Source organism: Alosa alosa, chromosome 8 (genome assembly GCF_017589495.1).
Source record: "Alosa alosa isolate M-15738 ecotype Scorff River chromosome 8, AALO_Geno_1.1, whole genome shotgun sequence".
NCBI lineage: Eukaryota > Metazoa > Chordata > Actinopteri > Clupeiformes > Clupeidae > Alosa > Alosa alosa.
Window position 1 is genome coordinate 4469005 of NC_063196.1, and position 27739 is coordinate 4496743.

The following is a 27739-nucleotide window of genomic DNA, read 5'->3' on the forward strand; positions in this document are numbered from 1 at the left end:
ATTACCTGAGGCAGTGGGCCACAGGCCAGACAACTGGAGGTTTCATAGTTTCCTCTTTTGTATCATTTTATTTTATATTTTATTCCTCTCCACTTCCCCCTCTTCCTATCTCTACCTTCTTCTTCCACAACTTTCTCCTCCTACCACACTTTTATGGGAGTAGAATTGTCTCATAAAGATTTGTACATACTTGAAGAGGTACTTTGACACTTTGACTAGTACTTATAATATAAGCACTCTTATCCTCTAGTAATAGTATTGACAGATGTAGTAGTATTTCCTAGCTAAGGTCTCCTCTGCACTGTAGCTTGAATGTTATTATCTTGCTGTAAGTCGCTTTGGATAAAAACATCTGGCAAATGAATAAATGTAAATGTAGGTGTAAGGAAGCTTTCAAAACATATTCCAGAGAATTACTGAACTCTTATAAATATGTAAGAATGAAGAGAAAGGCCTAAAATATTTGAAAGCACCTTAGGAATTTTGGCATATGACTTTGAAACCCTGCTGAGATTTGCACTGATGATTACACAAGCAGTCCTAAAAATAAGAGATGACCCTAGCTTGTCAGCCAGCGGGATGGTAAATGTGTGTTATAATGCAACTCTAAGCATTATATATCAAATCACTGTCCTAGGGGCTGTCCGAAAGGCTTTAAACGTACACACACATTTGGGTTCCTGGAAACCCATCTCAAAATTGATGGGGCGCACCCTTGTCCTCTCTCAAATTCATAGAAAACCCTTTCACTTAATCAAATATGAGGACACAGCTAGTCCTAAATCAGGCCCTGTACTGTCACTGCATGCTCCCAGACCTGCCACCTCAGAGAGATAAGTCAAAGAGAGCAACTAACATCCTGAAGCTATGTGTCTATGGGGATTGGTGGGAGAAGTGGAGTGACTCACATCATCACCTGTGATCTGCTGCAGAACAGCGACTATGGCTAGACTTTAGTGTGCTAATGTAATTATTTGTACAGGTTTTAAAAAAATTAAGTGATTTTCTACTTTTGTTTCTTGCTTTGGTTTCAGCTTGGGGTAGTCATATTTATAAGAAAAAAAAAAACAATAATTCTGTCGACAGACATGTTTTGCTGATTCAACTATCAGAACTTAAGCTGATGATGAATGATAAGAAAGCTTTTTGACCTCGCTGATACTTTCCAAGGACTTACATCCCCATGTCCCCACTCTCACTCAGTACACCCTCCCAAACTCAATACATGTTCACATATATTTTGCCATCAGGTTTAGCTGTGAGCAGTTATCTATGAAATGTCTTATATTTGGAGCCTCTATTCCTACCCTATTCCCCTCACATTACAATATTCCACATGTATTGGTCACTGATGGTTCTCACTTTGGAGGGATTCTAGATGAGTCTAGGCCCCAGGGATGCGTCACAAATAATGAATCATGAGTCATTTCTCTCCAGTTGCTCAGGTCTCCTCAGCTAATCGCTGCCAGCAGAAGGCATTGCTGATGTGAATGAGGACATTAATGTACGGATGCACGTCAGTGGTGTTTGAATCAGCTGAATCCAATTATGGTATTCAGCAATAATGGAACCAATAATACACATGCCAAGAATGATAGCAAATCACAGTTATTCAAATTTCAAATGACATCACACAATTCATAAATCCTTTTCATTACCCAGTCTGATTGTTGTATTTCAGGAGGACACATTAAACTGAGAGCAATAAATAAAAATGTCCATGCAGGACTGACATCATTCAATGAGCCATTTTTAAGTCATCCGGGGGAGAAAGTTTTCCTCAGCCAAAACTTATTGTAAACTGTATGTTTCCGGCATCTGTCTGTAGACCTCTCTGTGTTCTCACCAGATGACAGGAAGTGCATCTAGCTACGACTTAAAAAATATGAATACATAATACATCAACATCAGTAAAGTATGTCCAATTCATTTAAATACACTGTTTAATGACCATTTGCTTCCCACATACAACCTTGACCACAGCCCCAACTTCGGCACTAATATGGCATACAGAACCTCCTTCTGTGACCTCTGAACCTCTTAGCTTGTCAAAACATCAGCACCACATAACAGACAAACAACTGTAGGACGGATACACAAACAGCAAACATTGTTTTAGTGAAAAACATCTGTGCATTTACTTACTTATACCTGCCAATCAATTTGTTGTGTGTTTCCATGGCTATAAATCCAGCAAATACATTTCCACAGGAAATGTCACTATATGGAGGGAATCAAAATCTATATTTCTCAGGAATCATGTGTACTCAATAAGTTGATGAAATGAAATAAATGAATTTTTTGAATGGATGTGAGTTCACCCATCCAAGTAACATTATGTTGTTACTAGACATTCTCTCATTGGAGGTACTACATAGAACAATAGTAGATCATTTTTACAATGTACTGTGCTTATTTGACTCACTCTTCAGCCTCCCTGAAGCTGCATTCACCTTGCAAATGGAGTTAACATGTCCTCCTTTGCCCTGACCTACCCCTCCTGTCTCTGGAGCAGACAGTGAGTGAGTATAGCGAGACAAAGTGAGGAGGTAACATATACGGAGTGATGTGTGGAGCACGGCAGGCAGACAGAACAGGGTCTGAGTAAGCCTTGTTTCCAGGCGATTTTGAGGCCATCCTTACCCGGGAGCTCTTCTCCATCTTGCTGTCTCTGACTCTCCTAACTCCTCTCCACTGAAAAAAGCATTCCATAATCCCGCTTGACAGCTCAGGCACTCTTCTGCGATGCTGGCTGTCTGCTCCAGTTCATGGGTTCATGGCTCCCGGGCTCCTGTTGAAGCTCATGAACCTGCAATCACTCCTCTCCACAGTCGTTCAGTTTCTCCCTCCAGCCGAAGGTGGGTCACTCACACAACTCACTCCTGGGGGGCACTTCAAGTGAAGTGTGTGCAGCTCTAAACCACCGCATGTCTTTCTTTCTCCCGGACTGTGTCGTCCAGTTTGACTTCTCACACTAAGGGTTTCTGAAGTGTGATATATCCCCAAATACTTGGACAATGTCTCTGATTGAGCAATGAGGATCAGTAAGACATTATTGTTATTATTACTAGTTTTAATGTTGACTTACCAACTTTAAAATACTGTTTACTGTTATCTTAACTATTGTAAGGTTCATATTCTGTTTACAAGTCGCTTTGGACAAATGTGTCTGCTAAATATCATAACGTTATGGCAATGAGAGAATGTCAGTCAGATTAAAAAAGTAACTGTGTGTGAGTGACCCCTTGAAATGGTCCACGGCACTTCTTTGCACGTATTTATTTATTTATTTATTTATTTATTTATTTATTTATTTCTTTGCAGTTACCAGTTGTGAGATTAAAATGACCAAACTTAAAACAGACTAAATTCACCCTAACGAAACAGTTTTCATTGGAGTGATATCTTTGAAGTGTGTGTGGTTTTGCCAGCTAACATTTGTAGAGAAACAAAACCAAAGTAGCCATTACTTTTTATTACAAATGTTAAAGAAAATAAACAACACCTTGGAAACAGAAAACAATAAGACACTTGAGTTGCAGGCTACACTGAGTTGTAGGATACTCCAAGCATGTAAATATGTGCCTTTTGGCAGAAAATTGCAAAGTCTTATTTGAAAGCTCTCTTTTTACAGCATCAAGTCAAGTATGACTCTAGCCAGTGTACACTGTATCAACGCTGTACAACCCTTGATCTCACAGGTTTGCCCGTTGTTTACACCAAACAAGGAAAAGTCACAAATGGAACCAACTCCGGATCTCAGACTGATATGAAAAATACTGAAACTTAGGTATAGCTTTAACTTAGGTATATTGTCATTATTTTGGAAGAAAGCCTTGTGTCGCTCAGTGTCCGCATTTGATATTGAAAGACTGGGGTGTTTTTTTACTGGGGGTGGAGAGATGTGGGCACAGAAACACTTGTCTGACTGCTAAATCTCCCACCACCAGGTAGCCTATATGTAGTGTAGCCTACTGCTGAGTGGCAGTGTTGGCGATTTCTTTGAGCCCCAATTGAACAGACATTTTAATAAGAGAGATGACCAGATGGAATGTGATGTTTTAATGATGGGAAACTAGGCTACTTGAAACCAGCTCAGGGGGGTTATCGGCCACTCGAAATTATGTTCCCATATTTGCCCTAACCTTCTCTTTACACTTGCAAAGATGGACATGTCTACATTCCAGTCTGCTTAGGCTCATGTCATAGTGACAATGTGGGTCGGAGTGCAGACTGATTCAAGGAGCCTATTACAGGTGCTGCTTGTGGTGTGGTGTGTGCAGTGTGTTTTTGTCCACTCTCCTTATCATCTGGAGTCCATTTCATTGGATTTGAGTGAATATCGCCTGCGATTTGCTATAAAATGATGCACCATTCCCATATAGGCATCTGTTTCACTTGGCTACACAGCCTTTGCAGTGTGTGCATTTTTTACTAAACAGTTTTTTCAATAAATTGATGAGTCATCAGATGGCTACAGATTCCATTATTATTAAGGGGGCAGAGCTTTAAAATGTAATATGACCAATTGTGACCAATAGCCTACTGCAATTTCACCAGGAGACATAGTCTACTTGGCCCGTCAGCCAGCACATAAGAAATAAGGTCAAATGACATCAAATATTGAACTCAACATGCTAAATGTCAGTGTCCTGACTCCTGACATCCATGGCAAATACCCTAGGCATTCCTGATGCTACACAATCAACCAATCGGCCGCTATATGACAGTAGGCCTTGCAGCACAGTTGACTGCAATGCATCAATAGACCTATAGGTCTAAGCGTGTACAATGTAATACATTTCTGTTAACAGAAAATTTCTAGTTCACCCAATGTCTGAAAAAAAACATTGGGTTAAACACAAAGATAGTAGACTTTGTCCTGGTCCAAACCCACCTTTGTTCACCGCGCTTGTGTGTGACTGGTTGATATTTTGACGTACAACCACTGGGTGGTGCAAAACATAGTTCTCTCATTGGTCAAACGTTTACACGTTACGCCTTTATCGTTCAGTTTGGTTGAGGGCTTCCTCCTCCTCCACATCTAAACCGATCGAGCCCTCTTGAAGCAAAGGGACCTAAGCATTCTAAGGTTGGATAAATATTGGTTTTACTTTCTGCATCAACCTTTAAAAAGTAGTATACATGCATAAATTGCAATCAGTCTTTGGTGTATAAGCAATCAGTTGTTTAGTCTGTCGCTCTGTTCGAGGGCTAGCTAACGTCGATGGTAGGATAACGTTAGCCATCATAGGCATAGCCTTTTTATGTGTCATTTGGTTGACAATTCCGTCATGTTAATCTTATGAACAGGAAATGTATCGGTAATCTCGACAAGATGCCAGTTTTGTGCGACACCTCAAAGGAACCACATTTATTTAGGGACTTGCCAGCTTGACCAGCTAGCTAACTTAAAACGTTATTCAAATAATTGGACTACGATTTGTCATCAGCATTGTGGTTATAATTTGCCGAGTTATTATTCACATAGTTGTCTACTATATCAAGGACGGCGTATTCGCAAGGCTGTCCTTGAAGTAGCTTACTTAATCCGTAACGTTACTTGATCGTGAACTCGTGGTTTAATTACTAGGCTGGACCTGTTAATTCAGAAGGATAACTAACGTTAGCTGCCGCAGCCAAACACCGCTAGCCAGAGATGCCATCTCTTTCATTAAATCTTTGGTTAACCAATCACTGACCTTTTTCAAGAAATCCTATGGTTTATTTTTTTATCGTCATCTTTTTCATATCAACGATTGTAGTGTTCTTGCAATTGCCTTTACACGCATCTGCGATATCAGTAATTTACGGGTGTAGCAACGTTAACTTGCCTTGCGTTATTTATGTGATCTAACGTTAAATTAACGTTATAGTGATAGTCGGAGGCTACCTTAGTAGCATATAAGTTAACGACGAGTGTGTCACATATTTTGATTGTAAATGTGTTTTCTTTACAGACACGCAAAGGATCTAAAGTTAACCTCACGCCTTTCATGACAACAAGCGCTAACTAGCCGCTGCTTTTCTGGTCTGACATCCACTGCACGCGTGCCCCTGTCATTCGTTTTGGACTTCTCAAAGCGGACTTGAAGACTCTGAAGGAGTAAGCCACTAAGGTAGCAACTTAGTTTAAAGGCATTAAACGATGGATAGGACGGAGCTTATTCAGAAGGCCAAGCTGGCTGAGCAGGCAGAGCGCTACGACGACATGGCTGCATCCATGAAAGAGGTGACGGAGCAGGGAGTAGAACTGTCGAACGAGGAGAGAAATCTGCTCTCTGTTGCCTACAAGAACGTTGTCGGCGCGCGGAGATCGGCCTGGAGGGTAATTTCTAGCATCGAACAGAAGACCGAGGGCAACGACAAGAAGCTACAGATGGTGAAGGAATACCGGGAGAAGGTGGAATCAGAGCTGAGAGATATTTGCAATGATGTGCTGGTAAGTTCCATTTTAGTCGTCAGAAATCACCATCTCACTCTAGTTAAATCGTTAGATTCGATAGCTGTCAGAATCTGAGTTGAGAAGGATGCACTCATAATGAATTGAACATGATAAACAGTGATGGAAAATACACTTATTGCTTGTAAGACAGGTGCATAGCAGCAGAGCACAATTGTGCTGTGTCTGTAACCTATTTCATATAACTGGAGGCTATGTGGGAGTGGTTCATCAGAGTTGCTGAGGTGCTCCATTTGTGGACTTTGACATTGCAGTGCTACTGGGTGTGATGCTTATCTGAAACCTGTCAAGGGGCTGCTGCCTCTATTGATTATCCTCTCAGTGACGCAGTGGAATGACCAACTCCCTTGACTGCTCTATCAATAACCTGGTGCTAGCTGATGAGACTCCTCGCAGAGCCTCTGTGCATTGTCTAACCTCTGGAGAACCTCTCTCTGAGCAGAAGCTGACAATAGAAAGGTACATGGCACTGAAGCTAACTTGGTTGTTGGCTGTCTAAATGCCATGTTTAATGATGCTGAAGAAGCTGAAAGCTGAAGGGCCTCACAGGGACCCGAGGGGAAGACTCGTACTCGGACAGTCAAGCTGCCGTTCATCTCCGAGACCATGTTTTAACATGAGTCACTCATTGTTATAAACAGAGCATGCTTAGCACCTTGGTGTTGTTTGCAAAACTTAGGATGTTTTCAGTGAGTAACCCCATATCTCTTCCAGTTCATGGGGAGGTCAGTGTCCCACTGTGTTGCTTAGGTCGTTGATGAAGTCAGTGAGTTGCAAAAAAACAACAGTGTCATGTCCCACTCTTTTGTTTGGAGTCCTGATTAGAAGATTACTTTTTGGTTGTTTGCCCCTCAGCTTTGTCTGCAGCAGGTGATTGCATCTTGACCAGTATGTGGGCTAACTACCTGCAGAGGCTGTGGTGAAACACATAAAATCTCCGCTCCATATTATGTTACCTATCATGGCCCTCTAGTGTTCACTCCTCACACACAAATACACACTGGAATTCATCTATTGGAAGATGTATTGACAGATTCCATAGAATTACTCTGTACTCTTTGAAGCCCAGTTCTAACTTGCAGATCTCTTTATGACGCTTCAACAACGGTGTAGTTTCTATTGCAGCACACAACATGGTCATGTAATGGTAACTGCAATAATGCATAGCCACATGTTGGTAAGAGGTCTGCTGGAAGTGAGTTGCCTCATCACTTAAGCCCTACTTACGGCTGCTGCTGCTGCTGCTGTGTGTGTCAAGATGGGGGAGGGTAGACATACAGTCCTGATTTCCTGTGTGTGTGTATGCGCAGCGCGTGGCCTGTGCCTAAGACAGATCCAGAGCTTCTCTTCGGTGTCCTTCTCCTCATTGTGAAGCCAGTAGTATGGTGCTGTAGTTGCACAGATGGCAGGAAGGGAAAGGTATGGAGTATGTATGTATGATGGTTATTTTTTTTTTTTCTCTGGCAAATGGCCGACCAACCAACCATCCAACCGACTAACCAACTGACACATTCTAAGGATGAGAAGTGGCTGTCTTATGTTGTGAAATAGACTGAATGGACGTTTTACGTCCTACTACACTGCCATGTTTTGGGAAGTTTGTAGAGTCTTCTTAGTTCATTGCCCTGTTGCACAGCGGAGTTGAGATATACAATTACAAAAACAGATGTTTTCTTGGATTTAAGAGGATATTTTTCAGGATGCAGACTACTAGATCAGGTGGCAGAACATAAGGTAGAGGTGATGAATTTGTGTTTTGGCAACGTGACATTCAACATCTTAGTTCAAATGTTGTATATATGCTGAAAACACCCTACAAATTGACCAATGAAAGACAAGGCAGCGTTATTCAGTAATGAAAAATTGCACCCTCACATCATACAGGTCAGCCATACTGCCCTCATATCGAGCTAGTCCAAGATGCTGCTTTTGCTTGAGGTGCTGATTGTGTTCCGATTGTTTGTTTGTTTGTTGTTTGGTCATCTCCCATCCCTCTCTACTGTGGAAGAACATGGATGTCACTGTGGGTTCCAGTTCCTAAAAACACAACTCCCAACTGAACATAGCAGTGTGTCAGGTATTCTGAAAACTGCCACAAGCTCTATCTACAGAGAAGGCAGAAAATAACCGATCAACAGTCTTGCACTGACCTTGTAGAACCTTGGTGAACTGACGGGAGTTGGCGTTGGTCATCCCATCTTATGTTGACCACTGAATCAGACCTTGGTCAGTGCAAACCTGGCAACTCAGAGCTGATAGTTACTCAGGGGATGCACCCGTGCAGAACAGTGAAACACTGCAAAAATATAATATTTCCCCTCATCTCTAAACACAGTCACTGTCACACACATCTCATACTCAGGGACAGTACAAGAATTATATAAAATCCGTCATCTCATATGTGGAAGAACACAAAACAGAGAAACGGCTAACACGGATGACTTTTTTCTATCCAACCATAATTTTGACAATCAGGACACAACACATAATAAGAAACAAAAATATATAAACTACTTATGAATATAAAAAACATTAATTCTGATTTCGATACTGTCACTATGAAGACTCGTACTCGTACTCTGGGGACAATGGCCCTATAATACAGTTCACATCGCTTTGGATAAAAGCGTCTGCTAAATGAATAGATGTAAAATTGGATTAAATAAAGACTCATAGTGTACTTAGTATGAAGAAGCAGGTCGGGCTCTTGCGTCAGTGCTACCTCGGCAAGAGGGGACGGCCGTCAGCACCTCCCTAGCCAAGTTGCTAATCTGCATTAGCAGCAGAGGGCATGTGATCTCACTGGCACTCGCAGGATGTGCTCCCACACACACAAATACTCACCAACTCGCACCCGGTCATCTGGGTGCAGTTCCGTACGACGGCAGAGCTCAGATTAAACCGGTGATGTCATCCCTCGGCCTCTCTCTTAGGTCCGTCACATGCTCATTTGCCTCCCTCTCTCTCTTTCTCTCTGTAGTCTTTCTTCATCCTTTCTGCAATTTATCTTCACATATCCACTTTTGTTGGGCTTCATTGCATTAGTTAGTGAGAAACTGTGTTATGGCTGTACAGTGTTGTGTGCATGTTGACTGCTGTGGGCGTTTGGAAAGCAGTCAGACAGTTGGACAGTACAACACTGTTATATCAGGCTATACAGTGCAGGCTCTTGTCCCTCTGCAACATAATTCCACACCGTACTCTGTGAACATTGCCCATGTAGTGATATTTTAGACTGACACACACTTTTCACTTTTACTTTTCAATTTACTCCTTGTGTTAATATTTTATCTAAAGAAGTCACCCACCCAGGACGGGGTGTTATTCCTACACGGCTTGAGATCCAGGCGACCAGACATTTGGATAGCTAAGATCTTAATACTGCCTCAAGTCAGATTGTCTGTCTGCGTTGCCATGTTTTAAGTGACGAGAGTACATTCGTAAGGATGCGCTCAGTTCAAGTGAGGTTACAGAATGATCCACACTTCCGTTTTCTGGAATGGCTCAGCTTTGTTAATGACAAGTTACAAACAAAACTCCCTTTCTCTTGCAGGAGCTTTTGAACAAACATTTGATTGAGAAATCCACAAACCCTGAGAGTAAAGTCTTCTATTTGAAGATGAAGGGTGACTATTACAGATATCTTGCTGAAGTTGCCGCAGGAGATGACAAAAAGGGTGAGACTACTACTATCATCCACTATGGAGGCACATCTACTTTGCATCTTATTTCTTTGATCATTATCATATAAGAACAAAAAACATTTTCATGTGTTTGAAGTTTGTTTGTTTGTTTTTGCATACTGAATACCTGACTCTTTGATGGAAGTAGTCCTGTGATGTGTGTGTTATCTGAGTGAATGGACTGACTCTTTAACGGCACACCCCTCTGCGTCTGTGTTTGTCCCCACAGAGACGATAACCAACTCGCAGGGCGCCTACCAGGAGGCCTTTGACATCAGCAAGAGCGACATGCAGCCCACACACCCCATCCGCCTGGGCTTGGCCCTCAACTTCTCAGTGTTCTACTATGAGATCCTCAACTCCCCAGAACAGGCCTGCTCCCTGGCCAAGCAGGTTGGCGTCCACGCTAAGCACAGGCTAACTCGTTGTTTGTGGATAGAAGTAGTTAAGCCAGGATTGTGTTGGTGATGTCAACTATGGCTAGGGTTGGGCACCGAAACACGGTTCTAATATGGCACCGGTGCCGACGCAAACGGTAGTAACTGCATCGAATAACAACGTGGATTTCGGTGCCTCATTTCGGTGCTAAATATGATTAAAATTAATATGTGCTTGTCATGCGCCATCTCTAACATCTTGCTCTGATAGCAACACATCCATATACAGTTAGCTAACATAAGCACTGTATAAACCAGAGGGGTGCCCCACATAGGCGAGTGGACAGTGTTTGACAGCTTGCGTGAGCCCAAGTATCTTACTTTAAAGCGATATCGTGAGCTCCTGTCAAAATCTAGCAGTGGGCCTAACTACACACAAGCAAAAGGCTATGAAACAAAGTCAACAGTAGCCTATATGTTACAAAATATCCTTGCTAATGCGCTAACTGGCATTTATTTGAAATGTTATCAGCAAAATTGTAAGGTGAAAACTGTATTTCACGGTGTGTTCTAAACAACATAATGGCATGATATTAATCTTTCATGTGCAGGAGGCCCATATAGCATCACAATGAATTTGAAGATCATGTTAAAAGTTAGCTGGCAAAAACATAAATATATGTAGGTATACCTGATGTCACTGAGCTGTCAAAGAGGCTACGAAACCATCTCCGGACGTTATTGCTAATTAAACTCAGCTGACTGGTGTTAGCGCATAGCCATAGTTGCTGTTAAAATGCCTACTACTGTAGGCTAGCACTGGGAATCTAAACACCGACATGTAGCCTAACATGTTCAAAACTATTGCGTGTTATGGGTTAAGACATGACATTTCTTAAAGCATCTGGGAACACACTGAATTAACTGGAAAGTAGAGTCCCTGTTAGATTAGCTTGCTTACAAATGCCGTTGTCCATGACCTGGCAGTTTTATGGAAAGCGGTTTTAACATACCTTATGGCAAACCGCCTACACTGGATAAACTAGAAAGCAGAGCTTTAGCCTACTATTGTGTGTGCATGCATGGCAAGCTGTTTTAACATTTAAATGTATTATTCGTAGGAGCAATGAGATATTGATAGTAAATTGAGTATAACAGTTCAATTTTATGTTCAAATTGGTCTTATCAATAATAAAAAAGCAATTCATGCTTTAAACCATTTTAAGTTAAAACATTTTAAAAACAAAGTACCGGTTCAGGCACCGGCACCGTTTTAAAAGTATCGATTTAGCACCGGTATCGGATAAAACCCAAACGATACCCAACCCTAACTATGGCCAATGTAAAGGTTGGGCCATTTAGAAATGCCAATCTGTCTTGAAATTCTGGTGACTATCACTATCACAAAATCACTGATTATATTTCTCTGTGACTCTCCCTCATAGTCCAATATATTAACCAGTGAAGACGGTCCTGATGAGACTGGCACACCATCCTATTAATCCTACAAGTTAATGACTACTTCACATTAGAGGACAGGGTGGAGATGAGCTCCTGCAGTGGTCAAGCCTGGTCTTTGACCCCTTTTACAAGCTATACATTGGGATTCTGATGAGAGGAAAGATTGTACAACCTCAGACATCAGTATGACGTGACAAATGTCTTGGAAGAAGTGCAGTATATTTGTCTAGATGAATATTGTATTTGTTGGAGTATAAGTGTCTTGGTTATGTCATGTGCTCCAAATGTAATCACCATTCTAAATGAATGTCCTAGCACAAAAAGGATAATTAATCAGTACAAATGCAAACAAATATACTGTATATTTTTTTTTTATAATATTGCCGAATGAAACCCTTTGAATAGCATTGTTTTTATTCTGGCATAGGGATTACATAATTGTCCTAAAGGAATTGTTGTTCTCTTAAGAACAATAGCTGTACATGCCGCTTTGAGCAAGTTATTTCTGCTGTGTGTGTGTGTGTGTGTGTGTGTGTGTGTGTGCGTTGCGTGCGCGTGTGTGTGTGTCCTTGGTCCTCTGACTTAAAAAAATGTCTTTCCAGGCATTTGATGAAGCCATCGCTGAGCTCGACACGCTGAACGAAGATTCCTACAAAGACAGCACACTTATCATGCAGCTACTGAGAGACAACCTCACAGTGAGTCTTCAGCTCGTCACCTGCTCTGCTGGCTTCATGTGTCTGAAATAAGTGGCCCACACTTTCTTGATAGTCCATTTCTCCGCAAAATATCTGATTCATGATGGTGATAACTCTTGTCCCTGAATACTCAATATGACTTCATAGTCGTGGAAGTCTTGCCACTACAGTTGCTAAAGAGCACTCTTGCAACTATGAAGTTGTTGTGGTTGACTTACAACTCACCACAGCATGCATTTCCCATTAACGTCATGGCATAGATCTAATCTAATGAGGCAGAGATAAACACACAGCCACATGTCACATTGGAAAGTGAATAAAAGAAACATATACACACACACATCAAAAACGTCTCGATGACGCATACCCTCATACATCAACATCAAAAACCCTCTTTATTTGTGTTGTATAATACAGGCACTGTATTCTACTCCACATTCTAATAAACTGACTTACACATGCCCCTCTATTAAGTCAAGACTCTAGGTTCTAGGTTAGAGGTCGTTCATACCAGGAATGATCACTATAGCTATACCGATAAAAGCGGCCACACTGACCAACGATAAGGAAAGTCTCTCCTTGTGTTGATGAATGTGATGGCTTAAATTTTATGGATTCCAATTGGCTGTCAGCTTTTTATCGTTCTCAAAATCACTCTGAAAGTGATCCCCAACGATGTTGTTCTTCATGTCGTTATCGTTATAGTTTGTGTGGATGTCGTCATTCATATGATCTAGGACAAAACCTTTTGCCATTGTCGAAGTTATTGTTCTTGGTGTGAACGGCCCTTTTGGCTGTTGAGTGCTTGGGTCGACTGATTCCCCTGTGGTTTGAACCCTCTTTAAATCTTGTTCTGTAAATGTTAATCTTGTTATTCTCCGTGTTTGAGTGCTTTTTTCATCCATTGCTGTCCTCCTTTCCTGGTTAATGTGCCGGTCTTTCCTGTCTCTGTAGTTATGGACCTCTGACAACGCTGCTGATGAAGGCGAAGGAGGAGACGGGGGCGAGAATTAGGAGAATGTGACGCCTCTCCACAAAAACAAGGAAAAATAAGAAAAAAAAAAACTTTTACACATTTCATCCCTTCATTCCTTATTTCACTTAAGAATAGTCTTTCCGTGGATCCCCATAACTGCAGACGTGCTGGTGTGTGCCTGTGAGTGTGTACTGTGCCTATAAAGAGTATTCACTCTCCTCGAAAGATTTAATCTTTTACGGTTGTACAACATTGAATCATAGTCAATTTAATTTGCCCTTTTTGACTCTCAAATGGAGCCAAATGATTTATTGAAGTATTCGCCCTCTTTGAAATAAATAATCATTGGTGCAGCCAGTTGGTTTTAGTCAGTGTGTTTCAAGTGGTCCTGGTATAAATACACCTGCATCTGTCTGGGCAAAAACTACAGCATGAAGACAAAAACAGATGCTAAGCAACTCTGAAAACATTACTGAGAAGCACAAGTGAGGGGATAGATGCAAGGAAATTTCACTGAATATATTTTAGAGTAGACTACAATTGAATCCATCATTAAGAAGGGTAATATGGCATGGCTGTAAATCCGTCTAGAGCCAGGTGCTGTACCCATCACTCTACTGAAGAGTGGCAAAGAATGTCCCAGTTGGAAAAAAAACCTTGATATCTCAGCTAGAGTTTACCAGAAGGAATGTGGGAGGTTCTAAACTCTGAAGTGGAGAGAAGTTTTATGGTTTTGTGTTATAAAACAATTAAAGGTGAAAACTTCCAAGGAGAGTAAATACTTTTTATAGGCACTGTGTATTTGTGTACATGGACTTATTTAATCTTTTTCCCCACCACTTGGCTTTTATTATGATTATAAAACAGAGTTAAATTGATATCTCCATTCCTTAAATTGTATATGTCCCGGCCTTCTTTATGTGCAGTCTCTGCCATAGAAAAGTATTGATAGGTTCATGTACCACTGATTATGCCTCCGCTTGATGAGAGGGCAGCAGGATTTGTGTGCATATGTTCAAACACCAAATGGCTAGATGCATTTTCACCCATAGCGAGGCAGTGGGAATTCTAAAGAGTGACACATGTACTTTATCAATGATGTTCGAGATGGCCATTAGCCAACTTTTGGCCTGTCTTTCCAGCTCCTGTTGGACTTATATCAGCAGATGAGACAGTGTTGTTGACCATTCATGCATTGGACTTGAAACACTTTTGAAGCCTCTGTTCTTTTAAGCTTTGTGAGCTATAGTCTAACCACAGTAGCAAGTCAGTGAGCCTCTCTCCGCCAAGCCAACACTCTTCGTTGGCAGTAAAAAGGTGCGTCCTTGATGGGCAAAAACACTCCTTTTTGGGTAATGTTCACATCAATGTGTTTACACGTAGCATGTATGATCTAATAGACTTACATTATAAGATGGAGTTTTATGCAGACCAAACTGTGAGTAAATAAAAAAAAATATTTATATGACCTCATGCATGCCAGGTTTCAGTGGACACTGGAATGGGAACCAATTCAATCCCAAAATTCCCACTTTGGACTTAGTACTTTTCATTGCAGATTTGTGCACATGTACGGGAGTGTCTGGTTTGTCCAGTGCTTTGTCTTTAGAGATTTGGACCACTATTGTGTATTTGCTAATCATTGATTGTAGTCCTAAAAGCCTTGTGGAAACGTACATGCCCTACGCAAGTTATGTAACATGAATAAAGATGACATTTTCTAAACCACATATTTGAAACACTTCATTTCATTTTTGGGTGGGTGCATGGAATTCTGCAAATGTCAATGACCTACTTGAATGAACTAACCATTTATTCGACTAATAATATTATGACGTGTAGCCTAGGTTGTCATGTCTGAAATGAATGTTCAATTTAACTATTAACCAGACCATCTTGGTTACATGTATATAAGCATATAAACTGAACACAAATATGTGAAGGGGGTGAGATGGGTACAAGGCAAATAGTAAAAATAGATGAGCGCAGATGCCACGCAGTGTGAGGATTCGTCTATGTCCAACCCCTCCAGTTCCAGTCGAGTCTACACACTTATGTAAGCCTTGGTCACTTCGTCTGGCCTGATTTAAACAGCCAGAAAAATGCCTCTCCCTGCACACATAGTTCGCGCCTAGCACTATGAGACACATTCGCAGCCATGTTCTGAGATAAGATTATACAAACAAATCATTTCATATCAGGGGGGTTGCCGACCGTGGGTTTTGGCTACTCTATCTGACGTCTGCGCATGCATGCCAAAACAGATTTTTTTTTCCTTGTCTAGGGATTGAGAACACTTCCGGGTGTATGGTTGCTCGAGTCTAAACTGGAATCTGACGACTTTGTCTGAAATCTTTTTGAGTTAATTCTTAAGTTTTACCAACAACGGTTTACTACGTGCGAGGGAAATGTGTTTATGATACAATGTAGCACGTTAATTTGTTTCATCGTCTAAGTTCATTCATTGCTTCTTTGTAACGCGTCGGCCCATGAGCAAGCGAACTTCATAGTTTTATCATGACGTCCAGATGTTGATGTTGATTGAAGCAGGCTGTTAATCCTGTGGACATCACGTAACTGTTCGGGATAAGCAAGCCGAGTTTTGACATTAGTCAGCAGCGCAAACTTGGCCGCCATGGATCTTTATGTTTTTATTGTATTTTATTTACTTTTTATGGGAGAGACTGCTCGAGGTGATGTTGAAGAAGACCATGAACTAGGTGAGTGTTTTGATTAGCGGCTACAACGTAGTTACTTTCATTGATTTTAACCCGATGTTGATATGTAATAATCAAGTAAGTAATAATCAAGTAAGTTGACAGTTTATGTTGACAGTCTATTCCAGCGATATATTTAACCCAAATCCATCACGGCTTAGTTAAGTTGGACAACTAGGCTAGCCTACCTGTTGCAATTCTAGCAAGCAGCTGCAACCCCTCTGCAATAGCCTGTTTTCCTCCCCGTTGCGTGTCTGTCCAATGGCCATTTCCTCACAGAAAAATATGCAAGAGGTGATATGTAGAACAGCGACTGTCCCGATTTGACCACCTGTGACACCTCCCCAGGCACCCTTAGTTCCATGCTGTCCGACTTTGAGGTTCTGCCCATGTCCAGGCTCAAGCAACACTCGGTCCGAAAGCGGGATGTCCAGATGAACACCCATATGGAGAGGCTGCTCAGTTTCACAGCTCTACAAAGGTTTGTCTGACCTGAGACCACTTTTATGACCTCGATTTGAATAAATTGGGCCAATGACAGACAAAAGGAGAATAGCATCATCTATCATCCTTGGATTAGCCTATTATCAAGTAAACATCATCCTCTAACTATCTAGGTTTTCTGTGGATTCTATCAGCCTTATCATTGAGGTTAGAACCAGAGGGGCGTAAGTGATAGGCTATTTCACCAACTTCACTTTAACTTTCACCAAGTCCTTTGGTTCTTCACTAATAACTGTAAAATTACTTTTAAAATAATGTTGTCCTTTTGATAGTATAAGATTTCATTTGATATAGGCATATATCTCAATTTCGCCAAAAATGTCACTTACGCCCCTCTGGTTCTCACCCCTTGATTCCTTATCATTGTAGATCAGTCTGTACTAGGCTACTTGATTTTCTTTTCCACCTTGATGACTTGTTTCCCTGTCTGCTTTTGTATCCAGGCACTTTAGGCTTTATCTTACAACCAACACAGAGCTGTTTGCTGATGACTTCAGGGCTATGGCTATGGGGGAGAATGGGAATGAGGAGCTGATAAAAGTGCACAGACAAAACTTCTTCACAGGCCATGTGATCGGTGAATATCATTCTTGTTCTGTTCTTCTGCTAACAGTAGTCTGCTGATGGAGAATCCCCTCTCCTAGTTCTTTGGGCTTAGCAAGTATTGCCAATTTCAGACAGCACAGAAAGATCTTTCTCCGAAAACAGATAGATGTCACATTGTTGACTTTGTCCAACAGATTCAAAAAGAGAAGATGCTCACCAGTGCCTCTCCTCTTTTTGCGTGTGCTTGTCCCTCTTTTGACATATGTCGACCACTGATTATCATATCTCAATTAGAGGCTGTTTCACAAAATATGCCTTAGTGTACCTAAGCAAGCATTATATATGTACCCACTTACTGTAAGTGGTGTTGTTTGGTATGTGTGACTTGTGCCTGTGTTAAACTGAACTCCTATCACTCCAAAGGGGAGGAACACTCTCGAGTCCAGGCTCACATCGATGACAACGAGTTCTCAGCCCATATCCTCCTCCATGATGCAGAGTATAACATAGAGGTATGGCATCTACGTCAGATTGGCTTCATATTTAGTCTTGCAGGTTGTCCTTCAGTTGGGGTGGTGAACAGGAATGGCATTGGCTGTATTGCTGTTGAAATGTCAACAACGATGACACTGCTAACATGCAAAAGAAATACATGATGAGAATCAAATGCAATGGTCATTATGAATACAAGGATGCTTACTGTGAAGAATAATTACGGAAGTGCTCTGCTTGTTAAAGATGACCTAGAATGGATAACTGTTACTTTGGGTTTGTGGAATAAGAAGAGTTTGGTGCATGACCACAAAGCTACTGTGAACAGGAAACATGGTTGTTTGCTTGAATTTCGAAATGACCACTAAAAAACATCCCTCTAATCACCACCCAATTTTACCATTATGTTATTTAGTAGTACGAGTTGGAAATTCAGGAAGAAGTTGCTGGGCTCTGGTTGCTTGCTAATTGTGAACTGTGAACCGTCTTTGGCTGCAAGGCAACCAATCAGCATAAAGCTCACTTAGTGATTCATGTACCAGATAACCATGAGGGAGTGCTAGATATCTGTTAAAATGAGTTGTTTTATTCCCCAGCCTAATAGCAAGGTTGTAAATGGGCTGGTAAAATAGCATCTGAGTGTGTTTTTGACAGACCAATGTTGCATACCTTATGTTAACATCAGAGAACAAGGTGAAATCCCTTCTATTTTATCTTCAAAGTGGAAATGGGTGGAACTAAAACATTGACATCCTGAGGAAGGGTTGACAAATGTACTTTTTACGATCAGCTTGTTTCTGAGAGCTGTTCTGTGAGTTCCTGTGTCCGCCCTGTATGATTGACCCTTTAAGATTTTAAAATGGACAAAGTATAAGAAAAAAGAAAAAAAAGCTTTTGGATTTCACTATTTCCTGGTGCGCCTGACTGCCTTGTTGTCACCCTATGTTGTCCCTTTTTGTGTCTTCTCCCTTCCTGTGTTTATCACCCTGTAATCGATCTCGCTCTCCTTCACCCTCTGACCATGCTGGCTCGTCCTCTTCCACTTTCCCCTCCTGCCTCAGCCCCTGTGGAGGTACACCTCGGCAGCAGCACGCGACCGGCTACTGGTCTACCGCTCTGAGGACATCCACAACATCAGCCGGCTCGCTTCCTCTAAAGTGTGTGGCTATGTCAATGCTGGCCTCCGTGACCTCCTTCCAGATGGAGTGCAGCTTCCCCACAGCAATGATGATGGGGAGGAAGAGGGTGAGACTCACTGGCCAATGGCCATACGTCTAAATCTGCAGCCCAGTGACAGAAAGAGTATTCAAGCAGAGTATATTTGATATGGCCAAAATTGCAACAGTATTGCAGAGGAAAATGTACAGATGAATATAATTGCACCAGGAGATTTTGATAATGCAATCCTGTGTCACAGAGTGGTAAAGAAAGGTTTTCTTACTCCCTAATGTCTAGTAAAGCTGGGCACAAGTGCTCCCACTAATCACACAACACAGTTAATAAAACTTGATGAGGCAACTTTTTGAGCAATGTTGCTGGGCAATGTTCCATATTATGGCTCTGGCATGTTCCCATTGCCATTCTAATCATCAGTAGGTAAATCGTCATGATCATCTAAAGAGAATAAATTGAACTGGTTATGTGGTTGTCCAGCAACATTTGCTCAAAAAGTTGGCCCATGTATCATATCACCTTAAAGGAGTTAAAGCGCAGACATCTTTCATTTACAAAAACATGTATGTGCATACACATACAGAATGCGTACTAAAGCTAAGAGAGATCAGGGGATTTGATGGTTGTGGCGGATGACACTGTGGTTCTATACAGTAACATACTTTCAAAAGAAAAACCAAATAAGGGAATTGAGAATGACGCGATAGTGAAATTAATAAAGAGATGACTTAATGGTGACTTCCTTTACTTACACAGGAACAGACGCGCTCAATTCCAAAATTAAATTACCTCTTAGGGTGCGAGTTCGATAAAAGACTGTAAAAAACACAAGTTGAAAACCACACTCTCACGCATTAGCTCTTGCAAAACATTTTATAATAATAATAATAATAATAATAAGCTTTATTTGTATAGCACCTTTCATACACAGAATGCAGCTCAAAGTGCTTTACATTTGAAGCATGTAACACAATAATAGTCAGTCAGTCATTATCAATCACTTTTCTTTGCTGCTTATGATCTACTCAGCAACATATCAAAAATATAGAAAATGACGTCATAAGACTGGCAGCCTTAACCCTATTTTAATGGACCATGTCTACAAACGTACGTGTTTCGCCCCTAGGCCATCATCAGTGTGTTGTGACTTCCTTAACTTACATTTGAAAGCCTTGTAAAATCCCTGTTCTTAGATCAACTGAGCAGGAAGGAGATACATAGATAGATACAATGACACATATACTATACATGCATCTTCTTCTTGCACCTTCTGCTTATGCTTTTATCCACATCAGTCCTCAGTAAACCAGTTAAGCGTCTGCCATTAGAAAGGCTATGATGTAGGTTGATTTGATTGTAAAGGTGATGAGGCATGGGGCAACGTTTTGAGCAATGTCGCTGGGCAACCACATAACCAGTTCCATTTATTCTGATTGGATGATCATTAGGATTTGCCAGAGCCGCATAAAGATAAAGATCTTTATACGGCTCTAGAATTTGCCTACAGATGATTAGTTCTCCAGAAAATAAATTGTTGCCCAATATCAATGGGAACATGCCAGAAGCACAATAATGAGGAACACTGCCCAGCAACATTGCTCAACAAGTTTCCCCATGTATCATCAGCTTGCAGCCCTTAATGTATCATAAGCAGCATTAAAGAAGATTTGTTCTGGGGGTCCTCCTACAGTTGAGAAGTGCATAATAAACAAACTAAATGTGCGTCTTTTGTTACAAAGTATGGGGAGGGTCAGTGTTCCTACCTATGTTTCCTACCTAAACACGGAAAGTGGCTAGGTTGGTAATTGCCATCAAAATGATTTTCAAAACATTATGTTAAGGTAAAAAAACTGTTAAGGTGCCTTTAAGGGTTGTTATTTGATAGTTGATATGTTTGGCTCTGGCACTGTGTACAATCTACTGTGTGCTTTGTGTTTGTGATGTCCAGAGCACATCAGAGAGACGCGGCAGGTGCACGACCACAGCGTGAACACCTGCCCTCTGCTGCTGGTGGCTGACCACCGCTTCTTCAAGCACATGGGCCGTGGGGAGGAGAGCACCACCCTCAACTACCTGGTAAGAACAATCCGACCGACTGACATACAGATGGACACAACTACACACATGCAATAGCATATATTCATTTGGCAGACGCTTTCATCCAAAGCGACTTAAAGCAATAGAATAGCACTTAGAATAGAATAACATTTAAGCCACAGAGCTACAGCTACAGCAATAGAATAGAGAACAGAATAATAGAGTAATAGAATACAGCAATAGAGTAGAGAACATTATAGAGTAATAGAATACAACAATAGAATAGAATAGAGTAGTACTACTACTAGAGGATAGGAGTGCATACATTTCATGTTCACAAATTGCCTAACTGGGATTTCTATTTTCATTTGAGATGAAAGTATACTGTAGAACTGATACACATGACGAGATTATGACTTCTCACTTCAGATTGAGCTGATCGACCGTGTGGATGACATCTATAGGAACACATCTTGGGATGATGAGTTCAAAGGTTATGGTGTTCAAATCCAACAGGTGAGAAGGACATCCCAACTTGGAGCTTTGTAATGCAAGACTACATGATGAACACTTCTTCCTGCCAGTATCGTCAAAAGAACCTTAAATCAATTTTTTTTTTTTTTTTTCGATTTGATTATGTCCCACAACTTTCACACAAAGCATACTTCTCATTGTTGAGGACCTTTTCATAACTGATACTTAGACTGTGCCGGCACTTTACGCTGACTTCTTAGATTATAATCAACAAAGAGCCGACTCCAGTAGCACCGGGGGAGCTCCACTTCAACATGGAGGGAAGCCCGGTGAAGGGAAAGGACGTGTGGGATGTGAAGAAACTTCTGGAGGTGAGTGAGTGGACCGTTGGTTGCTCGGACATGGCCAAGTGTATCTGTGGTCTTAAGTGTTCCTAAACTTTCTCTGAGACAAGTGGAGAGAGGTTTGACCTTTGAAATTGAAACCTCTAAATTAGGACTACTAATCTAGGGCTCCCTTCAAAAAAGAGATGTAAGCTCTCAATGGGACTCAACTGGTAAAATAAAGGGTAGATAAATAAAATAAAAATAATCGGTTACACTTTACTTGACAGTGTCAACAAAAGAGTGACATGACACTCATGAACGTGTCACAAACAAGTCATACACTTTTATGACATAACGCTTCTGTTATTAAGTGACATTCCGTTTTTGTCATAACAAGTTAGGGTTAGGATTAGGTTTAGGGTTAGGTTTAGAGTTAGGCTTAGGGTTGGGGGTTATAGGATTAGGGTTAGAGGTTAGGATTAGGGTTATGTTTCATGTGTCATGTCATGTGTTCATGACCGTGTCATGTCACTCTTATGTCGATACAGTCAAGTAAAGTGTTACCTAAACTAACATTCTTAGTGACCCAGGAGGATCTAGTCATTGTGTTATCGTGGTGTCAGTGCTGTATTTAATGGGGATACTTTCCACTAGTCATGGCTCCCTGTCCTTCATTTCTCCCTGTTCTCTCACTCCAGCAATTCAGCAGAGACATAGCTGACAATGCATCGCAGGTGTGTCTGGCACATCTGTTCACCTACCAGGACTTTGACGAGGGCACCCTGGGTCTGGCATATGTGGCACCCTCCAAACAGGGCTTCCCTGGCGGTGTGTGCTCTGAGAGTGAGTGAGCCTCCTTTAGAACTCCTGGATGTACAGTCATTTCCTGTGTATTAGCCGCATTGTGTATAAATGGGGCAGTGGTAGCGTAGTGGCTAAGGAGCTGGGCTAGCATGCAGTAGCCTGAAAAGTTGTGGGTTCAATTCCCAGCTCCCACCGTTGTGCCCTTGAGCAAGGCGGTTAAAGTGTAACTCCAGCGAAAATTGACCCCAGGGTTTTTTTCTGCATTAAAACACATCAAATAACAGTATTTTTCGTTGATCAACCACTACAGTATATGCTATAGCCCCAAATCGCAAATAGTGGATTAGCTAAGGGCGGTAAGCTAAACGCTTCCCAAATAGTATTTTATAACCAGTAATATTGTTCAAAACAGCACCAAACCTCGTCAGTAGCTTGCTCAGGGTCACACATAAAACGACACATACACATAAAACGAAGCACCAACAATGTAGTTAGCGAACCCGGAGTTTATTGCAGAAGACTGTTAAATCTGTCCCCTTACTATTCTCCTCCAACCAGAGCACGAATAATAGATGAACCAAACGTGACACGAATAATAGATGAACCAAACGTGACACGAAATAATAGATGAACCAAACATGACACGAATAATAGATGAACCAAACGTGACAGTACAACGAATCCTTGCGATACTGGGTTGGAGGAGCTGGTAGGGGGACAGTTGGTAAATGGTCTTAACAGTCTTCTGCAATAAACTCTGGGTTTGCTAACTACGTTGTTGGTGCTTCGTATCATGTAAAATATATAAAATATAAACAACAGTATATCAACCGCAGTGCCCAATAACCCAGTGACTCAGAATCTGATCATGTTTAATAAAAGGTAAAATAATAAAAGAAATGCCTATATATGTATATGTATAGCCAACTCCTGTGTATTAACCTCATAGCTGATGAAATGTTGTGAAATCAATGTGTAAACCTTGGTCAATAGGTGGTAAATTACAGTATATCAGAGATGCTTAAATCCTGAATGTTTGTATTTGATTTGGTATGTTGAATGCATGGTTGTCCTAACTGCTATCAAATGTGCTGTGTGATAGGGTGCCAACTGGGAGGATGTTGATGGCCATTAGCTACATGATGTTGTTTCATGTGACGTGATGCTATCTTGTCTTAACCGTTTCAGAGTGCACTCCCTCACCCAGTGACCAAAGAGCCATATACCTAAACACTGGGCTGACCAGCACCAAGAATTATGGGAAAACTATATTAACAAAGGCAAGTTCACTAAATGATTTTCAGCCCTGTAGGCTTCCATAGAGGCTGTAAACAGATGAGAGTCGCCACATCACAGCTATGACACTGTACATGCAATTATTCATTCAACCTTTTTTCTCTAAACATAACCTCTCCCTCTTACTTACCTGAAGGAAGCAGACCTGGTCACCACCCATGAGCTGGGCCATAACTTTGGTGCGGTACACGACCCGGATGACATGCCGGACTGCGCCCCCCGTGATGACCAGGGAGGGAAATACGTCATGTACCCCATTGCTGTCAGTGGGGACCACTCCAACAACAAGGTACCCCCGTCCTTCCTGCCCCCCTAACTGTCAGGCAGTCACTTAGCAGATGTGTTAATCACCATCAGTTGAATGGTGTACAATATTCAGGCAGAAGCTCTCCAATACCTAACCACATCCACACCCACTGTACAAAAGATGTAAATATGACCGTGTACTAAATTGAAGCATTAACACAAGCGTGCACTTGCACATTAGGAAAGAGTAAAAAGAGTTACTAGTACTTCAAAACTAGTTAGAAGAGCAGTATGTTGCCCTTACCTTTAGAACTGGCTAGACTAGCCTTGGTTAGCTGGCGTTGAAGATGTTGGTCTCTCATGATTGATGATTGGCTTTATTTACGCATGCACACAGGTCTCTCATGATTGATGATTGGCTTTATTTACGCATGCACACAGCTCTTCTCCACCTGTAGTAAGATGTCCATCCTGAAGCGACTCAAGTTCAAGGCGCCCTCTTGCTTTCGCGTGCGGAACAGCAGCGTGTGTGGGAACTCGCGTGTGGAGGACGGAGAGGAGTGTGACCCCGGACTTCTGCACCTCAGCAATGACCCCTGCTGCACTGCCAACTGCAAACTCCGGCCTGGGAAAAAGTGCAGGTGCTTTGGTGGCAATAATGCATTGGGTGGCAATGATGCATAACATGCTTCACAGACACTATTCAGGATATCCTGTATTTATTCTCTCTATCTCTCTCTTTCTCTCTGTCTGTTTTTCTCTCTTTCCTTCTTTCTCTGTCTTTCTTCCCCCCCAGTGACCGTAACAGTGCCTGCTGTAGAGAGTGCATGTATGAAAAGAAGGGGAAGGTGTGTCAGGAGCCCATCAACGCCACCTGTAAGGGGATGTCCTTCTGCACTGGTAAGGATACTCTAACAGTGGCTGTCACCTGCACACACAGACAGCATGTAATCAATTCTACTGTTACTGCACACATGCAATTTTATCCATCCAGCCTATATTTCATCCTATAGCAATGTCTAGATCACCCTAGCTGCAGGGATTTAGTAACCTCAACACTTGTAGTGTGCTCACTTTAATAGAAGTCTGTGGGACAGAGAGACCCACAACACAAGTCAGTGTTGTGTGATGACTGAGAGCTAGTGTCTGATTTCTGTCCTTGGGGCCCTAAGGGAACAGCAGTGAGTGTCCTCCTCCAGAGAATGCTCCCGACAAGACGGTGTGCGTGGACAACGGCCAGTGTCAGAGTGGGGAGTGCATCCCCTTCTGTGTGGCCTTCGCTAAGCTGGAGCCCTGCGCTTGCAATGGTACGGCTCTCCGACCGCGTCATTAGCTCATCACTGGGCGGGAACTGTAAAGTTGTTTTTTTCCCGTATCGTTTTTAGTTGTTCAGTAGCTCTCAAGAACAACTCTCTTTTGTCAATAAAGCCCCTCACACTGGTCATTATTATTCTGCTACTACTGTGGGGGGTCAGACCTGGTCTGCTGACCTTTAGTCAAAAATATAATTCAGTTCTGTATCATTGTGGGTCATTGTTTTGCCCCGCCTCTTCCTTTCTGTCTCTCAGAGACCAAGAGCTCCTGTAAGGTGTGCTGCCGGAACAAGAACGGCGTGTGCACACCCTACCGCGACCAGAAGAAACAGCCCCTGTTTCTGCGCAAAGGCAAACCCTGCACCGTTGGTTTCTGTGATGGCAATGTGAGTGACTTAGCTGCACTGGATTAAGCATTTTAAAGGTGTCTGGTTTGACTCAAGAGAAGCATTTGCCACATTTCAAGAGCAGGCTGTCAAGAAATGTCATTTCTACATGTTGATTAAGATGTTTGTTATATTCCAGGGTAAATGCAATAAACAGGTGCAGGATGTCATTGAGAGATTGTGGGATTTCATCGGCAAGCTGGACATCAACACATTTGGTGGGTTTTTTGTTTAAATGGAAAATCTCACATTCAGATCTAGTTTGCTTTTCAATTTGTAAACTTTTTTCTCTACACACACATACTGTCCTACATTGTATGTTATAGTATCATGTAACATTCTCATGCAAGATTATGCCTATGTTCTGTGTGTAGGAAAGTTCCTGGCGGACAACATAGTGGGTTCGGTGATTGCGTTCTCCCTGCTGTTCTGGATCCCTCTTAGTATTCTGGTGCACTGCGTGGTGAGGATCTGATCCATTTCTTTTTGCTGCATGAGCTCATCTGTGAACAGTTACAGTGAACTCACTCCAGGACATAACATACATTGTAGTTTTTACTCTAATTTCTAGTAATTTGGTACATTAGTACCTTGGTATATAATTTGTACCTTTATGAAACAAGAATCATGGTCTTCTTGTTAAAGTTAAAGTAGACTGATATTTAGCAAATAGTTTTATCCAAAGCGAAACAGACTTACAATGGCGGGAATCGAACCCGAGTCAATCAATCGCCAGTCTTTGATGTTACTGCTGCTCCACCTAAGCTCTTGATGGTCAAGCATCATAGGTCCTTGTTGGTCTAAGCTCTTGGTGGTCAAGCATCATAGGTCCTTGTTGGTCTGAGCTCAGATCTGTGTGTTGTCTCTCTTCCAGGACAGGAAACTAGACCAGCAGTATGAGCTGAAGACCAAATCTCTGTTTTACCCCAGTGTAAGTACTGCTTACTCCTCCAGCAAACGTTATTAATGTTTAGTTTCTCCACCCCACTAATGACTGTTGTGTTGGCATATCTATTAGAACTGATGTTGTTGTAGATACATGGGGAAAGGTGTCGATAACATCTAAAATTGCCCTTTTGACCAGTAATTTGAGTTTGTAGGGCCAATGGGCAATGGGACTGTTTTTTTCCACTGGTCTTTATACATCTCTGTGCATTGTGTTTGTCTTCTCTATCAGAACGCTGAGATTCTGAGCAGTCTGGATTCAGCGTCCCTGCGCATCTTCAAGCCCCCTCCCTCTTCCCTGTGTGCAGCCCCCCCTCGCTTCCAGGCCTCAGGGCCCCTGCAGACCAGCACCCCCCCGATCCTGGCCCCAGCGCCCACGCTGGCTCCACTCCTTCCGGCCGCCGTGGAAACGCCCCGCATGGCCACCATCCAGGAGGACCCCAGCTACGACTCACCACTGGACGAGCAGGTCCTGGAGGAGGACTTCTCGTCCAGTGGGGGTGGCACGGAGGCGCGCTCCTTCGAGGACCTGACCAAGAGCTCTCCGGCCAGTGGCGTGCGCAGCGACAAGGCCAAATCATTCCGGCTGCAGAGACAGGCGCGACTCAACAGCAAAGAGACAGTGTGCTAACTGGGAGAGAGTGAGAGATATAGAGAGAGAGAGAGGTAGAGAGAGAGATATAGAGAGAGAGGTAGAGAGAGAGAGATATAGAGAGAGGTAGAGAGAGAAAAGGGAGAAAGAGAGGTAGAGAGAGAGATATAGAGAGAGATATAGAGAGAGAGGTAGAGAGAGAGGTAGAGAGAGAGGTAGAGAGAGAGGTA

At 42.1% G+C, this 27739-nt stretch overlaps 2 protein-coding genes across 2 annotated transcripts; both read left to right on the plus strand.

The window, feature by feature from the left end:
* The first annotated feature begins 4986 nt into the window (after window positions 1-4986).
* Window positions 4987-13735, plus strand: ywhaqa (tyrosine 3-monooxygenase/tryptophan 5-monooxygenase activation protein, theta polypeptide a). The gene is made up of 6 exons (XM_048250265.1): window positions 4987-5092; window positions 5961-6442; window positions 10017-10140; window positions 10376-10539; window positions 12587-12682; window positions 13637-13735. The coding sequence occupies exons 2-6, from the start codon at window positions 6149-6151 to the stop codon at window positions 13694-13696; spliced, it is 738 nt and encodes a 245-aa protein (XP_048106222.1). The 5' UTR covers window positions 4987-5092; window positions 5961-6148; the 3' UTR covers window positions 13697-13735.
* A 467-nt stretch (window positions 13736-14202) lies between these two features.
* adam17b (ADAM metallopeptidase domain 17b) lies at window positions 14203-27629 on the plus strand. Its single transcript, XM_048250264.1, has 19 exons — window positions 14203-16378; window positions 16724-16856; window positions 17323-17456; window positions 17849-17937; window positions 18979-19162; window positions 21039-21166; window positions 21557-21643; window positions 21862-21972; window positions 22626-22770; window positions 23920-24011; window positions 24164-24316; window positions 24715-24914; window positions 25070-25173; window positions 25446-25580; window positions 25842-25972; window positions 26112-26190; window positions 26347-26435; window positions 26847-26903; window positions 27150-27629. Exons 1-19 carry the CDS (start codon window positions 16294-16296, stop codon window positions 27546-27548), a joined length of 2535 nt encoding a protein of 844 aa, XP_048106221.1. The 5' UTR covers window positions 14203-16293; the 3' UTR covers window positions 27549-27629.
* Window positions 27630-27739: the final 110 nt, after the last annotated feature.

Bases quoted from the DNA above. Each gene is read 5' to 3' on its own strand.
- ywhaqa (XM_048250265.1), top strand. From the start codon at position 6,149: ATGGATAGGACGGAGCTTATTCAGAAGGCCAAGCTGGCTGAGCAGGCA. The intron at 6,443-10,016 runs GTAAGTTCCATT...TTTCTCTTGCAG, and splicing joins ATATTTGCAATGATGTGCTG to GAGCTTTTGAACAAACATTT. The intron at 10,540-12,586 runs GTTGGCGTCCAC...ATGTCTTTCCAG, and splicing joins CCTGCTCCCTGGCCAAGCAG to GCATTTGATGAAGCCATCGC.
- adam17b (XM_048250264.1), top strand. From the start codon at position 16,294: ATGGATCTTTATGTTTTTATTGTATTTTATTTACTTTTTATGGGAGAG. The intron at 19,163-21,038 runs GTGAGACTCACT...TGTGATGTCCAG, and splicing joins TGATGATGGGGAGGAAGAGG to AGCACATCAGAGAGACGCGG. The intron at 24,012-24,163 runs GCAAGTTCACTA...ACTTACCTGAAG, and splicing joins GGAAAACTATATTAACAAAG to GAAGCAGACCTGGTCACCAC.